Here is a 25,669-nt window from a genome sequence, read left to right as displayed (position 1 = left end):
TGACAGAGGTTTGCGTTTAAAAAAAAAAAAAAAATGTTTTTATCATTTTAATCTGATTGTGATTTTTTTTTTTTTTTTTTAATGTATGTCCTCCTAAGCGACCGGAACCAGTCCACCTCAGTGTTGGATCTGCAGCGGTGTGTGTGACGGACCAGCGAGGAACACCCGGGGTCTCCTTCTGCTTTAAGACGCCCGCCCCAGACCCGAGAACCGGCCCAATCGCCCTCCTCTCCCGGTCACCTGATTCATGTTCTGCCATTTTACACACACACACTCACACACTCTCACACACACACATACACGCACAGATACACAAGTTTGAGTAGGATGACGGAACCAGCAGCGGGACCAAGGCTAGTGTGCAGTGGAGGTTCTGCGGGAGGACAATGGTGCTGAAGTCTGCAGTCATGCCGCATACATCTATTAACCACCACCTCTAGTCGTGGATTCTGGACCGGTACCGGCGACAACCTCTCCGTCCATCCATCCATCCTTCTTGCCTTCTCCTGAATGGATTGACGTCCCTTTTTTTTTTTTGTTTCACCCGCTTTTCGGTCTCAGTCGTGGGGCATGAATTCGCACCTCGGTTCCGGGTCGGTTCGCTTCGGTCCTGCTCCTCCTCCTCGCCGCCGCTGAAGACATTTTGATCGTCCTCTCCCGTAACCCCCCCTCCTCACCTCCTCCTCCTCCTCCTCCTCCTCCCCAGGACTCGAACAGTACTCCTGCCTCCACACGGTACCATGTCAGGACAGACGTTGACGGACCGGATCGCCGCGGCGCAGCACAGCATGACCGGGTCAGCCGTCAGCAAGGCGGTGTGCAAGGCCACGACGCACGAAGTCAGCGGACCCAAGAAGAAGCACCTTGACTGTAGGTTGAACCGAACCACCCCTTTGCTTTTGTGCATGTCCATAGAAAGAAAGAAAAAAAAAAACACCTCATTGGCTAATTTCTCAAATGTGTCTCCATCATGATCTCTGAGATGATTCCTGATGCCTTTGTAACATCAGGCAGCGAAGGGCAGTGAGCCAGATACCATCAGTGGCTGTCTTGTGGATATATAGGCCACTCTGGTCTATAGAAGCTAATCACATTGCGACCATACAGTGTAGGCCTATTCATTATGACCAGCTCTGTTGTCCCCCCAGAGAGACATCAGGTTAACATTCCTTTATGTTTCTTGTACCTTCACATTCCTCCACTGTCAGGGACGGTTAACGTCTAGTTCAGGTTCATCGCTGTCATCCACTTTGACCTGAAAATATCCCAAAACCATCGGCTCTTGGATCAAATTGCGTTGATGTTGAGATTTGTAGCCCAGCATTTATTTTACAGTTTAGAATTTTGTGTCATTCTGCCTAAAAAGAAAGACCTAAAGGTGTATTTCAAAAAAACCTCTAACCCCCATGTGTCAAACACCAACGAGAGATTTAAATATGTGATCTTTCCTTTAGGAATTTCGAACCAGGTGTCATTTTTCCTTGATCTAACTAATCTTAACTAACCTGTAAATGACTAGATGCACTTCATCTGGAAAAAAAATAGACTGTTTCCCTGTAAAAAGGTGTTTTCGATTATAACTTTTAATTTTATTGGACATTTACAGAATTTAGACTGTTACACTGATGTCTAGTTCAGGTTCGCTGTCATTCACTTTGACCTGAAAATATCCCAAAAACAACGGTTCTTGGATCAAATTGCATTGATGCTGAGATTTGTAGCCCAGCATTTATTTTACAGTTTAGAATTTTGTGTCATTCTGCCTAAAATGGAAGACTTAAAGGTGTAGTTAAAAAAAAAACCTCTAACCCCCATGTGTCAAACAAAATACAATATGGTCTTTCCTTTATGAATTTCGAAATCCCGGTGTCATTTTTCCTTGATCTAACTAACCTGTAACAGACTAGATGCACTCCATCTGGAAAAAAACATGAATTTTGCCCTTAGAAAGGTGTTTTCAATATAGTATTTCAATATAGTATTAAAGATTATAACTTTAATTTTATTGTAGGTTTACAGACTGTTAGACTGAGGTCTACTTTAGGGTCGTTGTCATCCACCTTGACCTGAAAATACCCCCAAAACCACCAGTTCTTGAATCAATAGTTGGAGGTTCAGTTTATACAAGCGATGTACAGTAGTCTCCCATTTAGGGTTTAGAAGTTTGTGTCATTCTGTCTAAAAGGCACCAGCTAAAGCTGTAGTTGTAACCAGTACCGTTTCCTTTATGTATTTTAAAAACATGTGACACCGTCCTCCATGTTGGTGCCGTTGCAAAGAGATACCAGTTTTCCTTGTGGCCAATTATTTGAGATTAAAAAAAGGATTATGTCACAAGCTCTTTGTTGGTGGGTTGTACTCGTGGTCACCGGCTGTGAGGGTGTGACAGGTCTTAAAGGTTGAGGGCTGTACCTCAGACATGAGCTGAGAAGCTCTAGAGGTCATGGTCGTCTGCCTGGTGGTCTGGCTTCTCCCAACCAGGAGGTTTTCTTAGGACGCCATGGTGTTGTCGCAACTGGAGGAGACTGTCTACACTAAAGCTACAGAACAACAGACGAGCGAAAAGATTAGAAGTAGGAAACATATTTCTCAATAAATATACTCTATCTGAAGATATAAGTACTTGATGTTCGTATCTTTATCGTTATTTCAACGTGCCGGTTAACTACACTCAAGCTTAACAGACCATTTATATTCTCTACTAGTGGTTTATGTTTCCAACAGTACTACATTAGTCAATTCATTCAGGTACGAGTGTCCAAGCGTTGGCATGGTGGCGGTCGTTTTTTTCCCGAAGGTCGCGAGTTATGTTTCATACCTTTAATGAAAAATAGATTTTTTCCCCTTCTTTCAATGATGACAATGATTGTTAAATATTGATCAATCTGCTTGTCTTTGCAGATACTTACGACAGCTTCTATAGACGGAGCTTCTCTGTCCATCTAATTACTGCAATACTCTAGTGAAAATAGATATTTCTGTTTAAGTAAACGAGGTAAAAGAGAGAAAAAAAATTGATAAAATGCTGGTTAAGACGCTCTCGGGCCATGATATTGGTTCTCCCCTCGCTGGTACTGGGAGGAACGCAAATCAATATTTGCTAATAATATCTGGAGATCCTTCCTAAATGTAAAACCTACAAAGAAAAGTGATTTCTCAATCTAGACAGGAAATGATGTCGTCGTCTTCCTGTCTTAAGAAGACGATTTCCTTGACATTGTATCTTGACTCCTGGTTCAGTCTCTACCTGCAGATGAACCTGTGATTATTAAGTTAATAGTCTTCTCCGGCTCACAATAATTACTCGACGTGATCAATAGTGAGTGTGGCCGATCGATGACGCCGCCACTCAAGCCCTCGCTGCCCGTCTGTCCTACCAGCTGGAGCAGACAGACAGGACCATGGATTTGGCTAATCAAGAAAGTCTGCTGATAAATCAGCGAAAAAGGGAAGCGACGCGGCAGGTAGCCAGCCGAGGAGTCACTCATCCAGTCAGCCGGCAAGTTTGGCGGCGGATTAGACGCCCGGTGTCCACTGCAGAGAGGACGCTGGGAATTTCTGCAGCAAGCGAAATCTGTTTTCTCCACAACAGACCCGATCCCGGTGTTTACCGAGTCCCGTTGTAATTCTTCCGGCGGCATTTTCTCCCGCGGTCATGACCTGAATTCAATTGACTTTATTAGAAGATGTTTGACCAGAGTAGAGCTGCCTTGTAAATTGGTTCCAAGAGGCATCCAGTAGCTTTGATTTCAGTTCTTTTTAAATCCACATCCCGCCACTAGTGGGTACAGGAAGTGTGTCTCGGCTTATGATGATCTGACTGATGCGGCAACGAGCCGAACCGTCTGTCATGCTCGGATTCAGGCCGGTGACGGTTGTATGAACCTCTCCGGCTCCTTACTGCAGCGTTCATCCTTTTATTTATATCATTTCCATGGCTTTGATTTATGGATCCATAGTTGCAAAAGAGAAATATGATCCGTCCACCTTGTCCCGGGGTCTGATCCTCGGTCTCCGTGAGGGATGAACCTCTAGCTGCACTGAGCTGTTCACCCTGAATGATTCTGTGCGGATTGTTCAGAAGAAGCTTCTTGTTGTCTGTATTTATGTGGTGACCAGTCTGAGCCACACATTTCGGTGTGTAATTCATGCGTGTTATTGTTGGCCATCAAATATACTTAAAGTTGAAATACTCCATGATTTTAGACATGGCTGAACACTGTGGATGCATCGCAAAAAAAAAATTACTACAGAACTGAAGTTCCAAAGCCAAAAGCTAAAAAGTTTAACCATTTAACTAATTTAATTTTGACCCCTCAAAGTGTCAAGATGGTAGTCTTCTCTACAGAAGTTAAAACATAGCTTATATTTGTTGTTTACACTCATTTTGTTGTTGGGTATTATCTTAACTTAAAGTGTAGCGATGTGGCTTCAGGGGAGAGTTTGAAGAAAGGGGGACAGACTTTTTAAATTGAAAATGTAGTTTGATCAGCATGTTTTTTTAAAGATAATCTAAATATTAGTTGTTATCACAAATAATTGTCCAGGAAACCCATGAGATATGCAAACGTATGCACAATGAATTCTACCGTTCCTGCTCCTACATTTCTTACCAAACTTCCGTTATCAGTTTCCTCATCATTTAGATTCTATTAGAAGATTTAAGAAATTGCTTGTCACACTTTTACAATCTTCTGATCAAGTTATAGTCACTGGATTTTGGCTAATAAAGATAAAGAAATCTGACATATATCTCGTTAAAACTAGCGTCGACATGAAGTGAAAAAAGCGCTGCTGTTGTTACAACATTCAGATGGTACCTTTACTAGCTTAATGTGATTTAAAAAAAACAGATTCAGGCTAAATAAATTACCAGAGATTGAAGCGCTCCCAAAATGGTTTTACATTTTTCAAAACTAACAGCAGGAGTTGTTATTTTTTTGGTGCCTCGCCTCGGGGGTGGAAGCACAAGTGGATCTTACTTTAAAAAATGTTCAATCACAGCAACATGACGGATGTGTTTGAGTACAAGTTACCAATATGTAATGATGAACGATCAGCTTTGATGAGTGGAATGAAGCCTTCAAACAACATTTACCCTGATTTAAGGCTAGTTTCGGGGATCAGGTAAACCCACATCCCCGGAACATTCCACTGATGAATGAACTCGAGTCGTAATTAACCTCTTGGAGTCTGAGGCTAACGCTCTTGATCGAAGCAATTCTGCATCTTTTCACTTTCAACCTTGACTGACAAACATGAACGCAGATTAATGGCAGTGGAGTTTTTTTTTTTTTTTACGATCCGGAGAGAATGATGAGCGTGACAGACGGACTAATGGGATTCCACTGGACGATTCTCTGCACGGCCCGAGATAGAAGTGACAGAAACCAGATTCATCCAGCAGAATAGCAATCAAGCTCGGGCGTGACCTCGCGCTCCGGAGCGACCACCCTTTCTTCCCGATCGTATTGCTTTGGAAACCATTGACGCTCATGTCTGACCCACGTGTCGTAAACTTGAAAGAAATTCTGAAAAGTGGAAAGTTAAGATTGTAACATGAGTACACTTGTACTCGCTCACCCACATGTCTGACGTCATTGATTTTCCACATTTATTCCTCCCTTTCTAATTTTCTAAAGTGTTCTCTAAAAATGCAAAGTAAATTACTGTAATTATTCATTGTAATAACATGACAGAGTGTTTGTTTGTACATCGGAAGGGAACGCAAATTAGCCGGAATATCAATAAATTGCAATTAGTTACGTAACCAGCAGTAAAATGGACAAACTATTAAAAAATGTGAAAGGCTTGACTGAGTCAGTCATTACGACATAATTAAAAAAAAAGATTAAATTAAAAACACTTGGATTTAATAGGATTTAACCAGACTTTTTCAAGGATAATATTCTTTGGCTGCAATGAGTCACTTTCTACACTCTTCCGATCAACGCTCTTCATGTTCTGTACGAACGGTACAATTCCTTTTGTCACACTAGAACATCAAGTTAACTATTTTCACAATGAAATCAAACTCTTAACTTGCACCCAATTTTGTGTTCCAACCTCTGAGTCACTCCCTCTCTGTGAACTCATCAGTGATTTTTTAATCATTTGTGATATCGTCTGTCTCCCATAAGCAATTGAATGCATCATCCCCGTCTTTATCAACCCATGGTTCAAATTTTTTAAAAAACTATTCATTATTTGTAGTCGGCGTGTGATTTTGATGACACATGAAATCGACATAAATTGTGTTGAGGAAGCACATGTGTGAGAGCGAGACAGGAAACATTAGATCGAGAACAAATGGGGGAAAATGCAATCTGTTTTTGAGAGATGATGTATTCTTTAGTCATTTATTTTGAACCGTTTTGGTGTTAAATTCAATTTCCATTTTTAAAAGTGATGTTTCATTGTGAAAGAAAAAAACAATGTTGCTACTCCTTTATTTATTATATGAGCATCACACGATTATCTATTGCAATGAAGCTCTTCACTGACACGTTATACATGATTTAATTTCCACATCAAGACGTTGTAAGTTCACTGACCTTTCGTGAAACTTGGCTGGAGTCTCAGGGAAGCAAATGTCACCACGCTGACGCAGCTCACTCGGATTACAGCTGCGGTTATTGAAGGAGATTTTTTTTTCTAAACTCTCAGGGAGCCTGATCCGGAGACGGCATGCTTTTGTAGATGCTAGAGATGAATTAAACATTGGTACCGGGGGGGAATCCGTGACGTTCCAGCGGCGGGAACATCAGACCTGTGATAACCTTGCTGAAGGAGGCGACTGCTGAGGATGTTTCTCATTTGTTCTGCGATATTGTTCTTCACGCCGGTTTAACAACTCCACAGTATCCATAGCAATAGTCATTTTTATTTTGAAACGGTTTGATACCTTTTATCTCTGTGTTAATGGAAGAGTCCAGGTTTAAAAGTCATGTTGCCATTAAGAAAACAAAACGCCTTAACGAACATATTATTCCACCAGTTTGTTCTGTCATTTTTTTTTGTGCATTTGATGTTTGTTATTTGAGTGAAAAAGTGAATAACCACGTTTTTTCGTCACTTCCGTCGAGCACGCTTAAAGAACCTGAATGTCAGAATTCATATTTTATATTCCACTGAAACCTCTCTAGTTTAATTTTTCTAGTTTAAATATTTTTATCTGACACCTTGCTTTGTGATCAATGAGGCTCCATAGAGGGATCAATACAGTTTTATCTATCACTAGAAAACCGACAGGAAATTAAAAGAATAATGGCCTATTGCTCATTATATGTGTCATAAACTGACAGATTCCCTCAGGACGTTTAATCTTATTTAAACATGGTGATTGGAAAAACAATGTGAAATCATTTAATCATCCCAATATAATAAGCCATTTCAACAGGCTTTTATTTTGAAGTTGAATCTTCCTAAAATACTGCACTGTCAGTCTGTGTGCATGTATTTCCTATTCTTGTTTCACAATACAACTAATGTAGAATAATCTGTGACAATTTTTCATCAAAACGTATGTTGGTTTTTATTATCCATTACTTGTTCAATACTAAAATAAAGTGTTAACTTATGTTGTAAGACTTGATAATCTCTATTTTGTAATATAGTGTCTAAAATCTATATGTTTTGTCCTTGAGTGTTTCATGATTTAAGTTAGATATAAATTGAGAATTAAACTCGTGTACAACAAAGAACAATTCCTCAGAATTTTCTCACCACATCAAATCTCACTTTCTTATTGTGGCCCTCTGGAAAATTTAAATTTGTAGTTTAATATTCAAAAAAAGTACATCATTATCTGAGGTATTGTAACATTTCAACTACTTGCATCATGGAAAAGTCAAGCAGACAACACGAGAACATCAACATATGACAGTTTTCAATATCATATCGTCATCTGCATCTCTAGGTTTAAGTCAATAGGATGTATCGATTATATTTCATGTTATTTTGATGCATTACCAACAGGGAAATCGATCTTTAGATCTGAAATATTGAGTTCTAATCCTTGACGGTGGTGGAGCCTCTGACTCGTCCATCGCAGCTTCCGTGTCTTTTTTTTCCTCTTTCATTCCGACGTTTTCCGCTCCGATCGCCTGAGTCCACCAACATCCTGCTGCTTTGTTCCCGCTCACGCTGTTTGTGTTCTCCAGATCTGATCCACTGCACCAACGAGCTGAACGTCAGCATCCCTCACCTGGCCGACACGCTGCTGGAGCGCACGGCCAGCAACAGCTGGATCGTGGTCTTCAAAGCGCTCATCACCACGCATCACCTCATGATGTACGGCAACGAGGTGAGACTCTTTATTTCAGGGGCGTCTGGTCCAGGCCTGGTGCAGAGAGCTCCTCTCGGTGAGATGAACTTCAACTAAGTGAACTTATCACAACCTTGCAACCTTAGAGTCTTATGATCAGTTTTTTTTGCCAGATTATTTTCAAAAAAGTGCAGTGCTGTGTCTCAAATCGCATACTTGCGTACTCAAAGTTAGTATTTTTAGTGCGTTAGTGCGTCTCAATTCTTAGTATGCGAAATTTAGTGCGCCATGCACACTAAATTGATGTACTAAAACGCCAAAAAAACTGAGTATGGTTCGATAGACACTAACCACCCTAAACAGCCGCCATCTTAATGACGTTTTAAACGGAAGTTACGTAATACTGTATATATGTATATATATGAATATACTTACAGGTACATTTTCAGCAGCAATAGGAGGACGACACGCCTTCGGTGCTGATACCAGCTTAAATATCTCGCGAATATTTAGATTCTCATATTTTTTCTTTATTTCTTTTTCCAAACTAAAAATAGAAATAGCGTTCCAACAGCTGGTTACAACATCGTTAAATAGTAGTAGAAGAAGAAGCTGTCGTGTCATTTCCGGTTAGTGTGTAGCAGCAGTGTTTGATTTGAGACATATATACACATACATATCTGTTGAGAATTTGCGTACTTGTTAGTATGCACACTATCCTGATGCATGCTAACTTCTAGTATACTAAGAGAAGTATGCGATTTGAGACACAGCATAGATGATTTGTCATAGGTGTATTCATAGTTACTATACTAAACCACCTTTGTATAGCATTTCCATCGTTTCTTGCTAGTTGATTGTAGGTTTATGTATTTGATAACTTATTACATTATTTCATGATGAAGGTGAGACGAGAAACAGACAAATATAGCGAACGTACTGTTGTAGATCAATAAGCGGCAATTTGTTAGCATGTCAAACGCAAATTTCGACCATCATCGTGAACACACTTGTACACGATCATGTAAAGTTTTAGTGAACAAATCCCTCTATTGTGTTTATTCACGACCAATCTCTGTGTTCACTGTTGAAAGAATTTGTCGTACTTTTTCCCTGATGTGGAAGTTATCGCCGTCTGCTTTCTTTCCCTCCCTCAGAGATTGATGCAGTACCTCGCCTCCAGAAACACACTCTTCAACCTCAACAACTTCTTAGACAAAGCTGCACTACAAGGTGATTTAGCACCGGCGGGCTGTTTGTAAACTCAGCACTGCGGTCCGTCCCGGACCGATGGCGTCACGCCGCTGTGGAACCATCAATTAGTTTTTCAGAGTCCATTTCCCCTGGCCGGGCTTGTGTGGAGATTTGTAGCAGAATGTTGCAAAAGTATCAAAAAAAATAGAATGGAATGTTGAAGGCAGCTAAGTCGAGTCTGCATGAAACAGATTACATCGTCTTAGCCTTGATTTAAACTCTTTGACCCAGTTCTAACGGCACTACCTTTCTCCGCCACCAGGATACAACATGTCCACCTTTATCCGACGCTACAGCCGCTACCTAAATGAAAAAGCGATGTCTTACCGGCTAGCTGCAGTGGACTTCACCAAGATGAAGCGAGGGTTTGTTGTCTTCTCTTCACCGACCGTTTATCGCGTGTAACTACAAATACTGATGCTTAAGTATCGTTTAAATGGTTTTCAGGGGTCTCCAAATGGCGACCTTTGAGTCGGTTGTTGCCTACGGGACAAATATTCTGTGGCAACAATGTCAGATGGTTAGGAAACAAAAAAGTAAGCAGTTAATATTTTAAAATAACTTGACAAAGTTAAAGAAGCAATACATAAGATTTCGAATGAATGAACGATGAAATATTTTTATTTCGGTTACTATGCAAAAACAATTAAATAACATTTTCTCACCATAAAACTTTAAACAAACTCTGTAACTGAAAAAGAAAAAGGCTGGAGCCTTTCTTTCCTATTTTCACATTCTTTTTTTATATCCTCTGTAATGATTAGTTGATTAAGGTTTAATTTTTAACAGTCATGATTCTTGACGCTCAAAACTACGTAACATTGTCTGGACAACCTGCACAGAGCGTCATGTAACCACCATAAAGTCGGTTTTCCTGTTTTAACTTCAAAAAGTATCTCGGTACTAGGAGCCTTTATGTTGTTTAGTAAACAATTCTACTGTTCCGGCACTAGAGGGAGCAAGAAACCCAATCTAAGTCTAACAATTTGGGCCTTTAACGTATGGTAACAATTTGTGTATATGTGTCTGGTGAGCAGAGCCGAGGGAGTGATGCGCACGATGAACACGGACAAGTTGATCAAGACGCTGCCGGTCATTCAGAACCAGCTGGACGCGCTGCTAGACTTTCAGGTAAACCACCGTCTCGTAACTCTGCGTCAAACATTGGTTTCTCAACACCGTTTTTTACCCCTCAGCCCAACTCCAACGAGTTGACCAACGGCGTCATCAACGCCGCCTTCATGCTGCTCTTCAAAGACTCCATACGGTTGTTCGCCGCCTACAATGAAGGAGTCATCAACATGCTGGGTAACTATCACGTGTGTGTGTGTGTCCTAATGTATGTCAGCACACACCTTTTTGAACACATTAAGTTCACTAACAAATCCAACTCTACATTTTGATAAAGCACATTAAACACAAATTTGTGGCAACAAACGTTTTTCTAAAACCACAACTTAAAAACCTGGTTCATTTCCGTTTTTCTGTTTTAAAAAATTGAAGGTTTCATTCATTTTTCATCTCGATGCCTCAGTTTTTGGTATTTATTATTAATCCTGCAGCCAAAAGCTCATTATTTCGAAAGTCTACGACAAAATCGACACTCGCCGCTCCAGACGAACATGAGCGGAGCCACAATGTGATTCAGATCCTTAATCTTAGTTTCAATTCATTATCTATGTAGTATTTTAACATTGATTGTAAATTCTCAAGAAACTTCCAACTTGGTTAGAATATCTCACAAGAAAATGTATCCCAATCTTTCCTACTTTCCACCAGAGGTTGTGCCGAAATAGGTTTATTTCTAGATTAACTTGTCTTAGTTGTGAAAATGATCTTAACACTAATGGAACTGGACAAGCTAGGAATACAGTTTCGCCATATCTCATTAAATGTTTATCAAGAAATGTGTTAAATATGTTACCAAGAAAAATCCAATCAGACTTTCTTCTCTGGCAGGAGAGCTCTCCATAAATCTTGAATCTGAAATGTTTTGGGATTTTCTGGAATGTAAAACTCTCCATATGGTCTTGAGGAAATTCTAATTGTCGGGTGTTTTCCTACCACCAGAGAAATATTTTGACATGAAGAAGAACCAGTGCAAAGAAGCCCTGGAGATCTACAAGACCTTCCTCAGCCGGATGACAAAGCTGTCCGAGTTCCTCAAAGTGGCCGAGGTAACGTTTGTTAAACCGGCCGGGAGATACTCGGAGTAGATCGATCCGGAGCAAACCTCCGCTGCTCCTTAAAATTCATATTCAAGTGAAGTTGTGAAAGCAGGAAGTGGAGCCGCCGTAGGTTTTTCTCCCGACTGATCTGCCGTCAGTTCTTCTCGCTGTCTGTGAATCTCAAAGTCTGTTTCTGCCTCTAGAGTTTCTTCTGTGTCTGTCCTTTTGTTTCCCCGACCCCCGGTTCGGGTCGCTACTCAGGTCTTAGTCTCTCAGAGCTGCTGGTGTTTCGGGACTCGCGTGCTGCCTGCTCACATGCCTGCACTGCATGCCCAGTCTCTCTCTCTCTCTCTCTCTCTCTCTCTCTCTCTATCTCTTTCCTCTCTCTTTTTTGAGAAACACATCGTAACATAGCGCTCCGCCCGGTCCAGTTCTCTCTCTCTCTCTGCTTGGTTTCCACGAGAAGGAAGGTTTGGGGCGCGGCGATCCAAAGATCAAACTAAAGTTGACTTCATGAAGGAGCCATCCATCTGAGCTGTCTAACAAGATGTCTGTCTGTCCGTCTCTCATCCTCTTCTTCCTCCTTCTTTTTTCTGTTGAAAGTCAACATTAGTTAAGTGTCTTCCTTTTGGATGTTCGTATCATGTGACCTGTTGTCTGCCCTCTCTCTGCCTCTCAGTGCTCAGCATTCATTCCAAAAACTTTTCAGTGTGCGTCTGTGTGTGTGCGTCGAGTTGTTGTGTATCTACGTGTTTGTGCGCATGTCGCCTCCTTCATTCTCCCTTGTCGTTTATTGTTTCCTTTTCAGCCACTGCATGAAACGATGACGCCTGGGTTTGATTCTTCTTTCTCCCTCCCTCCTCTTTCACAAACCCACTCCCCGATTTTTTAATCTGTGGTCTGTTTGGATTTTTTTTTTTCCTCCTGGTTTTGTTGTTACATTTTGGTTTTCATTTTGCCTCCCCCACCCTTCCCCTCCTCCTTTTTTGTGACACAGCGAGTTGGGATAGATCAGGGCGACAGCCCCGATCTCACACAGGTCAGTCTACATCTCATCTCAGTCAATCAACCAGTCTATGAACTTGTCAATCCCATAATGCTTCACTCTAAACGCTCCGTTCCCTACTCACCCTACAGACCTGCCCACTCTGCCGCTGCCTCCTCCACACGTCTTCACTCTCCTTCAGCTTCCTTTTTGATAGACGGTTGCCTTCTTTTCCGTGTATCACTCCTTCATTTAATATCACTTTTAAAAAAGAACACTTGACTATATTATACAGTGTGTGTGTGTGTGTGTGTAAAACTGTCCAAACACTGTTTAAAACATTTAAAAACCAAATTATCTTCAATAATCTTCAAATTATATGTTTTACAATTAAACTTTTCATGTGCTAATATTCCTCCCAATGTTTTCTAATATGTATTTGTATTCTAACTGTGCACTTTTATGGATATTGGGTTCAGACTTTTAGCCTTTATTTTTACATTTATATGCTTTGTAATCTTATTATTCTCTTATAATTACAGAGATTAAAGTGATAGATTATTGTATTTCTGCCAAATATTCACAATATTTTTTACCCCCTGCAGTCAATGTAGTTGCTTTTTTTTTGTAGTTGAAGTTCCGCGTTGATTTAAACCTAAACGTGTTCCTATTTGGATTATTCCTGGTTTTTTTTGCACAGTTCTGGTCTTTGAAGTCTTTACTCGAGTAGGTTGGATGTTTTTTATTCCTTTTTTCTAAGTAAATCAGAAAGGCCGTCTCGTGTTAATGGCCAACATTAATGAGTCGGCAATTACTGTTTAACAATAAAAGTCTAAAAGAACATTATTTAGAATATTTTGTGTGGTTTCTCTCGAGACCTGAAAGAAAAGTTACAAGAGACGGTAACATCTGATCTCGTAGTGGTTGGTCTTGCAGGTTCATGAATCATGGATGAATCTTAGTTAATGATAGATACCAAACTGTGGGCGGAAAGATAATCTTGAGCTAAAATGAGCGAATGATACACGGAAAACTTTCTCCGTTTTTTTTTTTTTCAAGGAATATTTCGATAAATCTTAAATGTTTTTTTAATCAATGGCAACAATTGTGGCTCAAATTTGCCTTCAGTCCTCATTCTTTCTCTTAACTTTCACCAAATTAATTCTCAACGTCACTCATCTGTGTGACATCACTTCCATTTCGGTCCAACCTTTCCACAAAATGTCCCTTTGCATCAGCTGTGGGGAGAGCAGCGAATGGTTTCGACCAAATAGGGTTTCTGCAAATGTGATTTGGACAGGTGCACATAACTTCATCATAAGTTCTGCACAACTCCGAGCCAAACCCGACGAGGGATCAAAAATAAAGCTTGATCCTTGCAGGGCTTATGAAGACCTTATGTGTCCTTGTTCAACTCTGTAGTGAGCCGTGCCTTTACTCAGCTCCAGTGTCTGTTTGACCTTTTGTTAATATCTAGAACATTCTAGATTTCTCTGGAGACGGATATCCAGAATTTTACTCTCTTTCCAACTATAAGTATCTGAGAATCTTTTCTATGCTTGTCGTGTGTGTGTGCTCGTGTTCTCCTGGTGGCGAAATGCGAGACTTCCGGGGGGAACCGAGGCGTCACATGCGGCCCTGAAACCACCACCAATGATCACCGGCCGACCTTGACATGTGCACGACCGGTTCTCGCCGGATCCGTCATTTCGCCGAGCTAACCTCTTTGGCTTCCGATGGTTGACGATCAAGGGCTGAAGTCGTTTAAACTGAAATCAATGGAATCCACGGGTTAACTCTTGTCACGTGAAGTGAGGAAACTGTGTGGAGTCAATGAGGTGTTCAAAGTCAAATACTGCTCCCTTTTTAGACTAATGATGTTCCTGAAGGCACTACTAGGTTGTCAAAGTGCATCACATTCATGGAACTCTTCAATATATGTTGTGATCTCCCTACAAACTGATCTAATCCTCACATAGAACCACAGTGGAGAAATTTAGATCACCTGCAGCTTCCTCACCTCATAGATATTCTACTCCTCCCCAGTCAGAGTGTGTGCGTCTGCATGAGCTGTTCTGGATCAGATGTGTGTTTGCTTTGTTTCGACACCGGAGCCCTGCAGCAGCGACTCTTTGTCTCTCTGTGGACTCGCTCGCATGATCTCTCCGATCTGTGCATGTCGGCGAACCAAACCTGACGAAAAACCAAAAAAAAAAACGCTGTAGAGTAGAGAATCGTGAAGGGTGTCGATTGTTTGTGCTGCTTTTGAGTGTTTGAGGAACGGTGAGAAGGTAACAAGAGTGAAAGTGCACCACGTGGACAGTGCGGCCTAGTTGTGATTTTTCTCCTCCCTCCATCCCTCCTTCAGGCCCCCAGCTCCCTCCTGGAGGCTCTGGAGCAGCATCTCGCCTCTCTAGAGGGCCGCAAGCTCAAGGACCTCTCTGGTGCCAGCAGGTAAATCCCAGTGCGGTCGAAATCATTTAAACTCTGCTGGTTTTTTCTCATTACAATTAATATCAACTCAACGGTTACTTCAGTGAAGACTCATTGTCCTCGCTTTTCTTCCACAAATGTGTGATGTATGGTCCAAAATGTTGAGCCTTACAATCTGACCCAACTTCAAAAAGAACTGTCAAGAGTTATTCGATACACTATGGCCACTTAAAGGGAACAATACATTAACTAGACTATGTTGAAGATCGGAAATATGACTTATTGCAGTGGTGTGCCGTCCAAGTCTCGGGTAAAACAACATGTATATGTATAATTGTTGTTCTATAAACTTTTCTCCTTATTTTATCTTAAACATTTGCATCTTTATAGGTCGACATATCAGCATAAACATTAATCTACCTTTTTCATTCAAGCCAACCATCCGGTGGGCGACCTAGAATGAGTTGGTGGTCCTGATTTATCCACAGTGTCCAGTCTCCTATCACCTCTTATGACAAAATGTTAATGGTCGACCAACTTCCCGTCTGATCGATCTATACCAGGTGCCTCCAAACAAGACTGGTTTAATGTTGATATAATATCCACAAAGCGACCTTAAATACAGTAAAAGAAATAAATTGTTCATAGTTCGTGTTTCACTCATTTTCAGGTTGTTTTTTTTTTGTAAACTTTACTGAAACAAGGGCTGATGTGTCAAGATTCACAGGCTAATGTCAAAACAAAATACCATAATTAGGGCGGCAATTGGCAACAATCTGGCGATACGATACAAATCACTATAAAAGGGCAACAATATGATATATTGCAACTATAGAAGGATGATATATTTGTAGTATTGTCCGAGTACTTGACTCTGGTGTTGAAGAATTGACAGACCACACGACGTCTCATGATGAAGTCGTAACTGCTGTCATTTGATTTGAAACCAATATATTTAAATATTAGCTTTAAAAGCCGCCGGAGCTGACTGTATCCTCTTGTCCTCTGTCATCGCCGGGATCATGTAGGTTTTAATTTTTCCTTTAGATTTAGAGGCTGGAACCGCCCCAAAATAATATCGATACAGTGATGTTGAATATGATTATAAAACATTGCGATATATCGCCGTATCGATCTATACTACTTTTGATTGACGAACTTTCCAGACGGCGAGCAGCACTTTCCCCCTTCATAAACGCAAAAGACGTTTATTTTATTGAGATCTTTATTCAAAGGAACAATAAATCTCTACTAGTGTCTAATATCAATTTTAAAAGCCCCTGAAGTGAGCATAATATAGAAGCTGTAAAGCTTAACTTGTTACGTAAATCATAACAGTTTAAATCTCTTATTCATTCAGGAGGAATATATATATATATAGCTTTGGTGTTAAACTCTCAACTCTCTACGCGTCTATTTTGTTGGTGAAGTAGCTCCGTAAATAGAAAGAAAACACCCAGATTTCATCCTGGTATGTTCGTCTCCTCCTCAAGATCCAGCACTCTCTCCAGCACCGGCATCTCGCTCAGCTGCATGGACGACAAGACGGAGGACAACCTGCTGCAGCAGCACAAGGTGAGTGTGGAGACACTGGAGGTCCTTCTATCCCACCGGAGATGTATTTCGAACTGCTCAGCCAGAGCGCCGGCACGAGTTAACGGCCTGTGTTCCTGGTCTTGTTAAAGTCGACATTAATGTCTCTGAGAAGTGAAATTCATCGACTATCCGCAGCTGCTGACCCCCCGAGGCGGCGTGGCGGCTCCAACAACACCTAATACACTTGCTAAACAAACGATGCTTCAGTTTAATCACGCCGGAGACAAACCGCTGACCGGCTGTTCCTGACTTGATTCCCCTCTAGTTCGGCTAAATCGGAAGGAAACGCTTCCTTTAAGCAAACGACTCAACTGCTCATTTGTTGGAGGATCAACCAACGCTATAAAAATGTATAACATACAACAGAGCCCTTTTATTTTCTCCTGCTTCTCATGGGTTAGTGTGTCGGGATTTAAAAAATCTTTAGCATAAATAAAGTAAAAATCCCATTATGACGTAATAATGTCTTCACTCCTCCTCGAGCCGAGCGATTTAATCACGCCTCGCTTTGTTTATACAACGAGTCTCTAGGAGGTGGAGACTGATATATTGATAACACGTGGTGACAAACCGTGATTCTTGACCTATCACTGCAGAGGGGGTGTGGTTATGGTACACAAGAAGTGTTTTCAGTGGGCGAGGCTTAGATAATTTTCTAATGTAAATATTTAAATGAAAAGAGTTTTGATGTTTTATTTCGATGTTCAGGATGACGGGTCGAAGGTCATTGACCTCCAAACTCCGAACGTGTCGCCCAGCTGCCAGTCAGTGGGCAGCGCCAACAGCAGTGGCGGACCGGACCTCTTCTCCAACTCCCCTGTCGTGCCCGTCAACAACCAGTGAGTGTTGCACCTTTCTTTCACCCCCCCGAGACCCATGTGAGCAAACACTCCTGAACCTCTCGTGTTCTTCTGCAGCGTGCACACCCTGAGCAGTGAGCTGTTCACCCTGCAGCCGAACTTCACCCCCATCCAGACCACACACACTGTGCCCCACAACAACAACGCCTGGGGAGGTACACACACACACACACACACACACACACACACACACAAGCACACACTAGAGATGATGCAGTGTGACACTGAAGACCTCGCTCTTGACTCGTCCCCTTCCCCTCATTTGGTGTGTAACCATGGCGACTGTTTCACGTCAGGTGATCTGCTCAAGCCCGTCCTGCCCGCTCACATCCACAGCCCCGGTGTCCCGCTGCATTCTGGGAAGATGCTGCCACATGATCTGGACTCCTCATTAGCAAACCTCGTCGGCAGTAAGTGTTGACCTGCTTCTCTGCGACTTTCCTCGTCCTCTCAGTCTCACTCCTTTTTTTTTTTACTCCCTGTCAGATCTGCAGTTTGGAGGAACACCAGCAAAAAAGTAAGTTTTTTTTAATATTCTCTAAATATACGAGTCAAGAGACGCCCTAGAACAGGGGCGGGCAATTCAAATTCTTCAAGGGCCACATTCAAGACCAAAAAGAAAGAAGAGAAAATCCCCTGTGACATTTATTAAGCTAAATAAGCTGCAATTTTATTCTTGTATATATGAGTTGTTTTAAAAACATTTCTTCAACTAACTTAAAAAATATATTTTAAGGGATTAATATATACTAAAAGAATTACACACAAAAAGGTGGGAAAAGGTAAATAAGTAATAAATACAAAATACACTTTTTAATGCACTAGAACCATTTATACACGATTATACTTTGACATTACGAGGACTGCATAAATACAGTCAAAGGGCCGAATGTGGCCCCCGGGCTGCACTTCGCCCAGGTTTGCCCTAGAAAGTCGCAAACAGACAATAACACTTCACACATAAACTAGGTTTTTGGTTTTGTTGGAGGAAAATGGAGTTCAAAGGGCAATCCTATAGAATATAGTTGGACAGATTGATTAATAAAGATCAAAATGGGTCATTGTTAAAATCATTACAATATTACTTTGTACATTAAATCGAAATATTTCTGAAGAAATAGTAAAAAACTGTCAAAGAAACTGACAAATTGAGCTATACAGGATCTGGTTTTTGGGAGCCTACTTCACTTCCAGTGATAATTGGAGAGTTTTTCGGGTATAAGTAGTCAAACTTGAAAACACAAAAAAAGTGTTAAGACTTTTTAAATTAAAGGCACTTTATACTCTGGCAGTCAAACTCATCCACTGTCATCTTCACCAGGCCGGAGTTGCAGTGGAGCCACCTGGTGGAGAAGAAGCCCACAGGAGGGGGAGGATGGCAGACGAAGACCATGTGCACCAGCACCAACTGGACTCACGCCACTCACCCCATGGCACCTGCACCGATGCCCGTCCCTCAAATGGTAGAGCAAACTCAAACATTTCTTGGCTGCGAAGAAAAGGTTAGAAAAATAAGTTTTAAAAAAAAAAAAACTACTTCATAATGAATAAAATAATCCAGTAATGAAAATACTAAAGAAAGAAGCAATAACTTTGATTTATTTTAAATAATCCAGGAAGTCGCATAGAATTATAGAAAGAAATTGTATGTGTGAAAGAAAATACGAGTTAAAAAAGAAGATTATCACTGGTGTTCTTTAAAAATAAGATAAGAACTAGTTGCCGCATCCATGAAACAGAAATAACGTTGGTATATTCCTGTGAAAGCCGGTGAACACAGACTGCAAACGAGTGCGTCTGCTGCCCGACTCCAGCTCGATCCTTCAGTGGCAGCATAATGCGCGTTCATAAGCAGCCATCCATCATTTTGGCAGCGACACCACTTGTTTCGTCCTCATCAGCAGTGTCGCCCTCGATTTGCGCCCGAGACAGAGCGAGCAATGAAAATATATTCGCAGGGCCGGACGTCTGTATTGGTTTCACCTTCAGACCCAAGCGTCGTTAAGAAAACGAAGAAAGTGGCGGGATCTCAAGGTTTCAAAAATAATCTGCTAATCAAAACTCGACGAGTGCTGAATTTTTTTCTCTCCTTTTGACAAATTCAACTTCAAAGTCACTTTTAAAGAGACGTGAGTGAAAGAAAAGTGCTGTTGATGCGGTAGATTCTGATGAAAAGAAATCGTCCTCCAGATTTCACAGGTGATGATGAGAAGTTCAAAGAGTATTTCAACCATTTAAGACTTCGGTGTTTTTAACGAGACTACGGTGAAGCATGAAGAGCAAACGTCGTGTCTCTTCTAGTCAATCCAGTCTCATCTATTCATTGTCGTCTGATCGACCTCTTCACTGATGAGTCTGACGATTCTAAACCTGTTGTCTTCTCTCTCCCGCCGCCGAAGAACGGAGTGATCTACACCGGCTACGTGAGTGCCCGGCGACACGATGACCTTCAGTCTGTCCTGATGCCGGCCCTCACCTCCTCTTGTTTCCAGGCTCCCGCTCCGGTGGCTTTTCCCGTGACGACACCCCAAGTGCCTGTGTATGGAATGGTACGATGACGACGCTAGTCCGTCTCGTTCTACTTACTCTAACGTCTTCCTCTCTAGCTCCCTCCTCAGGTGAGCCATCAGATGGGGGGCGTTCCTATGATGCCGCCGCAGCCCATCATGTACAACCAGCCTGTCCTGAGACCTACTAATCCGTTTGGACCCATACCAGGGACGCAGGTGAGCATCCTTTGAACTGTCGATGTTTACATTTATTTATACATTTTTAGTCGTGTACACATCGATGATTTATGATCTTTCTATCGCAGTTGCGCTATAATATAAACTTGAAGCTTCTGTCTCTATTCAAACAAACCCTAATTCCATTTCAACAAAGCCTTTCCAGTAGTTATCAGACAAAACCTTTTTTTTTTAAAGGCACTAAAAGTACAATCACAGTTATTTTTCGGACAGTAAGGTGCACTTAAAATCCTCTCATTTTCTCCAAAATAAGCCTAGTGGAACATATGTATTAATTCCGGTTGGACTTGACCTTGAGTTGATGTGCTACGGTGCTGAGAAATCTGTCAAAATGTTGGAAAACCACGATAATGCACCATGAGTCTCGGTTGTGTCGTCTAGTACTACTACGAAGCTGCACTATATTTTTTTCATTTACAAACATTTTTAAACCCTTTATCAGTATAATTTACATTTCATAAAAACTTTAAACTGTTGTACTTGACGCGTCTTTCAACAATCTTTCATAAAAAGTTGAACATGACCAAAAAAACACACCTAAAAACAGTTGACTTTTCTAAACGCTTATTTAATTCCAGTATTTCAAAATCTACCCTTTTTAACAGTCTAGTTAGCAGCAAGTATGTTCTTCGGACCACATGATTTTCCTTGAGACACTTTGTTTCTAGATGAGTCTTATTTTGCGTTACTGCAGAAAAGATTTTCTCAATTCACAGTTGCGATACATTTATATATCGGAAAGCGTAAAATCCTTGAGTGATAGTATTTCTTAGTAATGCAGGTGTGTATTTGTTATCTCGTTTGTGAGTAGGTTGCTCTTGATAAGGTGGAAAACGACATTTCAATTCAAGTTCTTCATGAATTGTCAAGAGTTAAGTTATGCTTAAAGCTTAGCAACGACACTTGACGTCCTTCACGAAATGCGTAGGGAGGCGAAGCACAGCAGGAAACGCTCTCCACGTTCGCATTCAAGACGAGTGCAACTGTGAGAGAACAACAAAAAGACGCGTTTGCCGACTGCGTCGACGTTTGTCATGAATATCAAACACCTGGAATCTTAATAAAGCGTTTGCTTGGAATGACATTACTCTCTCTGCTCCTCTGCAGATGCACTTCATGTAGTGATGATGTCGTTACCATGGCAGCAGAGCTGAGGAAGGAGAGAAGGAGTGGAGGATCCGGCGGAGGAAGAAAGAGCAGGTAGAGAGAGCGAGGAGGAAGGAAAAAAGGGAACCAGCAGAAGTCCGGCTCAGTAAACTCGTCACTCGTCTCTAAACGCGACCCCACTTTAACCTCTGATTTGACAATTCCTTTTGTGATGATTCCACAAAGTGGTGAAGCGGAAGCTTCGTCGCCCGGCTTGTTGACCTTCTGGCCACTTCTTCTTCTTCGATGTACCGAGCGACCAAAGACGCTGTCGTCTCTCCGTCTCTCTCTCTCTCTGATCGGATCGCACTTTAACTCAGCGTGAACTTTTGCCAAGGTCTTGATTTCAAGCATCTGGATTGGGTCGTTCATCACCTGATGTCAGACGTCACAGAGGTGTTGGATTGTCTCCCTTTTCTCTCTTCAAGTTACATCTCAACGAGCCGCACACAAGTCTTTTTTGAGCTCCGTTTGTTCTTGTTTGCCAACCTGACATGGAAAGTGGAAGATGTGTCTGTGTGTGTGTGTGTGTGTGTGTGTGCGATGCGTCCTGAATGCATATCTGATGTCACTAACGTGTCGCCAGGTGCCAACGAGTAACTGCACTGGAACTGCAGGTGAAAGCACTGAGCCGGACGGAGGCGTCGCACTTGGATGTAAAACTGACCTCTTAACACCGCAAACTTGGGGTTCACTTGTCGTTTTTTAATTTCCTTCTGCTGTGCAATACCATAGAACCATCGCCGTGTGTCTGTGGGCATTTTAGAAGCTGTGGTTTTTCGTACTTGTCGTGTCTGCATCACCTGTGTGTACCGAATCCTTCTCGCGCTCCGGTTTTTTTCTTACTCTGGAGAAAATGCACTGTGAGTCAAACGGGCGAACGACTCGAATCAGTCGCTCGAAACTAGTCCTGATCTTGGATCTTGACCCAGAAGCCCCGGATACACGACGCAGTACCTTCGAGTTGACTGAACACTAGATTATAATCGTCGCCATAGAACCTCTAAATAGATCATTTTACGATAAGATTGAATCGTTTCTCGGATTATTCACCGACACATTAAATCTATTTAGCAATAGCAAAAATCGACGTTAAAAGCTAGCTTACGCAGTACATTAGCGCAAATGCTACAGGCTTGTATAGAACTTATGAATACAAATCTTGACATATTTTCCACTCGAAAAGGTAGTTTTCATGGAATAAGGCTTTTGCGAAGAGAAGAGCGTCCCTAAAGGAGAAGGCCACAGAAATACTGTAGTTAAGTTCATGTGCCATAGAAAACACGACAGGGTTGGATTAGCTTAACTGTAGCTTTCCATCAAAAACCTCTCATATTTTCTTGGCTATTGCAAGACCTGAAGAAAGTCAACCCTAGCACTTGAGACTCAAAAACACTTTCGTAAACACCTTCATCTTCTTTAGCCTGATGGTTACCGGGTCGTGTATTTTGGGGCTTTTTTTAAAAGACCCACAATTCTTCACCTCTACAAATTTTACTATGAATCCAAACCGCACGTAATGCAAAGAGTAAATTTTCCAAATGAAAAGTCCGGGTCAACGAAAACTCTCAGAGGCGTCATAACGTCAAACGACTGCTGCCCGCAGTGACTAACTTGGACAGCTTAAGCCGGCGACAGCAGGCTCGATTTAACCAGACGATTATGTCAATGCGGCGTTGCAGGCCATTTCAAGGTCGCAGAAGTATATAGGAAATAATTATAGCACAAACCTTTGTAGATGGAGCTTGACGCTCTGCTGCACAAAAAAAACACGATTGCTGGGATGTACAGTCAAAAAAGGGGCAATAATTGATCTGGGATGTTTCTTTTTTTTATATGTGTGTGTTCTATGTTCGTGTTCCGTGTGTGTGTGTGTGTTTGTGTCGACATGCCTTTCTTTTAGAGACCAACAGGGTTGTGTTCAGCTGGTCGTGCGTTTGTAGTGTTTAGTGTGCGACACAAATCAGTCCAACGTGTCTGAAGAATCAACCGTGTCGACGGCAGAGGGCTGGATGTGTGACGCGGCGGACAAACCTGTGGAGGCTAACTTTAGGATGACCGAGTTGATCTTGGAGCTCGAACTTAAAGGAATAGTTCACCCAAAATTCGAACTTCACTCATTTTCTACTCACCCTCATGTTGACTAAGGGTTGGGATTATTTTCAGAGTAACCTGTTCCTTTTTCAGAGTTTTAGGCAAAATGTTTGTTCATTTTAATGTAGCTTGTTCGAAGCAGAAGTTTAAAGGCAAAACAACTGGAATTGGTATTCAATAATTAAAACATTAAATCAATCATCAAATTCTCTTTAGACTTCCAATGACAATCCAGTAATTGTTGTCTTGGGCTTCGTTCTACATTTGCGCTTTTTCTATTGATCAGGTTTTAGTTTCTGCATGAAAAAAAGGTTCTACTCTTGGTGGTCGTTACCACTTGTTATCACTTGTTGGTCGAGAACTTAATGATTTTTGACCTAAGCTCAGATGTTGCTCAAGACCAAACCAAAATGTCGCTGATGTAGAAATAAATTCCACAAGCATTATTAACCGAGTCCACATTTCCCCTATATTTACATTTTCCTCTTTCCCTGGATTGATGTAATGATCTCAGTAATCGCCTCCATTTTATGAGCGTTATGTCTTAAACCGTCACGCTAACTTCCCGGGGAGTCGTCGGAACAGTTGATGGTCGAACAGACGCACCACCAGGTTGAACATCTCACCCTTGTCCTTTAAATACTGACCACACACGGCTTCTACCAGCAGAGATTAGGAAAATCAAAGCAAAAAAAAAGGGCCAGTTAGTTGTTAGTTGATCCGTGTGACTCCACTTTGTCTCCATTTAGTCCTTCAGGGGTTTCTCAGTCACCGGACTGTTAGCGTGTCCTCTGTACATACATGTGTTTCTATGTTCTCTCTGTGAAGTGTCCCGACCCCACTGGATGACCAACTGTGTGTGAGGCGACTCATTTCTGTGTCTTGTGTTTGGATGGTTGTGTTTTGAAGGCGTCATCACGTGGCTGGAGGTCTAGGGGTGGGTTTGGGGGGCCAGGGTGGGGGGTCAATGACGGTCATGTTTGTGTCCAACTCCAGGAGGATTGGGTTTGAAGTGAAATCTAACAACTGGTATATACCAAGAGTGTCTTCATCCAGAGAGTGGGCAGGACAGGGTCTGTCCTCTTGACGCAGGAACATTTTTTGCACCAAAGTCATCATCAAAAGCGCAGCTTCTTCTTACTCACTATGGACAGATGTTGTCGGAACTCTTAAAAGGATTTTTCTTTCTTTCTTTTCGGAGACAAAGGAGTCTTTGTCTTTAATTTGCATGATTAAGTGTCGTCTTTTTTATTGGCTTGTGTGCCCGGTAAACGCATGATCATTTTGTAGACTCTCACTTTACCGGTGTCTTTGGAAAACTGAGAAATTATTTCTTTTTTTTTTTCTTTTTTGGACGTAACTTTTTGACATGAACATTCTTTGACATTCATAATCAAGAGTTTTACAATGTAGGTCTGTAACCGTTTGAAGGCTGCCTCGCATGCAGAAATGCAACTTGCAAGTAACGCATCAAACTTCAAACCCAGTTACCATGACTGCATCTCTGTAAAACACCATGAATGTTAATGTCAGTTATCACCTAGCTAGCTAGACATTGCAGTCTTGTAAAACCGCTTCTTTATTAAAAGCGTTGCTATTTTCAATGTGTGTGTTTGAATGCTCACTCCTCTTTTAAGACTATGCCAGCAGCATCGTGGGACGTTGCGATAGAAAGTCAAAGTACTGTAATATGTGTTCGGTCTGGTCGACAATGTGTGGTGTTCTTAACGTGCTTGCCGAGTCTCGTCCTGTCTGTTGCCGTCATCAGCTGATATTAAACTCGTCTTCTTGAAACGGGCTGGTTTTTAAATCAAACCAGGTTCAGAAGCTTGGTTAACTATTTTTTTTCCCCTGACAAACCAGTCCTTGCAAGTGTCCTCAGCAAGACAACGGGTTCTAGATTAAACGTGTCTGTCTGTGATATCTGTGCACCATTTTTTTGTTTTGTTTTTGTAGTTTGAACCTGGGACTTTTCCTTCAGACCTCAGCTTCATGCCGATCCACTTGTTAGATGGCATCACACCAACACTTGATACCTTGCGATCCACTTCACAACTATCTGAGAAAGAGCCACGAAATAAAAAGCACCTGGCAAATGTTACAACCAACCATACAGATGT

The 25,669-nt window shown here is 41.6% G+C and overlaps 1 protein-coding gene across 5 annotated transcripts; it reads left to right on the top strand.

Moving 5' to 3' along the window:
* The first annotated feature begins 170 nt into the window (after positions 1 to 170).
* On the top strand, positions 171 to 23,672 carry LOC148066358 (phosphatidylinositol-binding clathrin assembly protein-like). Of its 5 annotated transcripts, none has more exons than XM_087808025.1 (19): positions 171 to 870; positions 8,163 to 8,305; positions 9,424 to 9,499; positions 9,783 to 9,885; positions 10,558 to 10,651; positions 10,717 to 10,828; positions 11,591 to 11,697; positions 12,686 to 12,727; positions 15,042 to 15,127; positions 16,618 to 16,681; positions 17,411 to 17,541; positions 17,620 to 17,717; positions 17,859 to 17,972; positions 18,049 to 18,079; positions 18,884 to 19,025; positions 19,962 to 19,985; positions 20,055 to 20,111; positions 20,169 to 20,288; positions 21,417 to 23,672. In XM_087808025.1, the coding sequence occupies exons 1-19, from the start codon at positions 741 to 743 to the stop codon at positions 21,429 to 21,431; spliced, it is 1,689 nt and encodes a 562-aa protein (XP_087664151.1). In that variant the 5' UTR covers positions 171 to 740; the 3' UTR covers positions 21,432 to 23,672. The 5 variants fall into 5 exon arrangements, with proteins under 5 accessions (XP_087664151.1, XP_087664149.1, XP_087664153.1 ...); XM_087808023.1 differs by having other exon boundaries at positions 16,600 to 16,681; XM_087808027.1 differs by lacking the exon at positions 12,686 to 12,727.
* The last annotated feature ends 1,997 nt before the right edge of the window (positions 23,673 to 25,669 follow it).

This window comes from Callionymus lyra, chromosome 14 (assembly GCF_982586985.1).
Source record: "Callionymus lyra chromosome 14, fCalLyr1.hap1.1, whole genome shotgun sequence".
Taxonomy (NCBI): domain Eukaryota; kingdom Metazoa; phylum Chordata; class Actinopteri; order Syngnathiformes; family Callionymidae; genus Callionymus; species Callionymus lyra.
This window is presented reverse-complemented; position numbering and strand designations above follow the sequence as displayed.

Bases quoted from the DNA above. Each gene is read 5' to 3' on its own strand.
- LOC148066358 (XM_087808023.1), top strand. From the start codon at position 741: ATGTCAGGACAGACGTTGACGGACCGGATCGCCGCGGCGCAGCACAGC. The intron at 15,128-16,599 runs GTAAATCCCAGT...CTCCTCCTCAAG, and splicing joins GACCTCTCTGGTGCCAGCAG to ATCCAGCACTCTCTCCAGCA. The intron at 19,026-19,961 runs GTAGAGCAAACT...CCGCCGCCGAAG, and splicing joins CGATGCCCGTCCCTCAAATG to AACGGAGTGATCTACACCGG.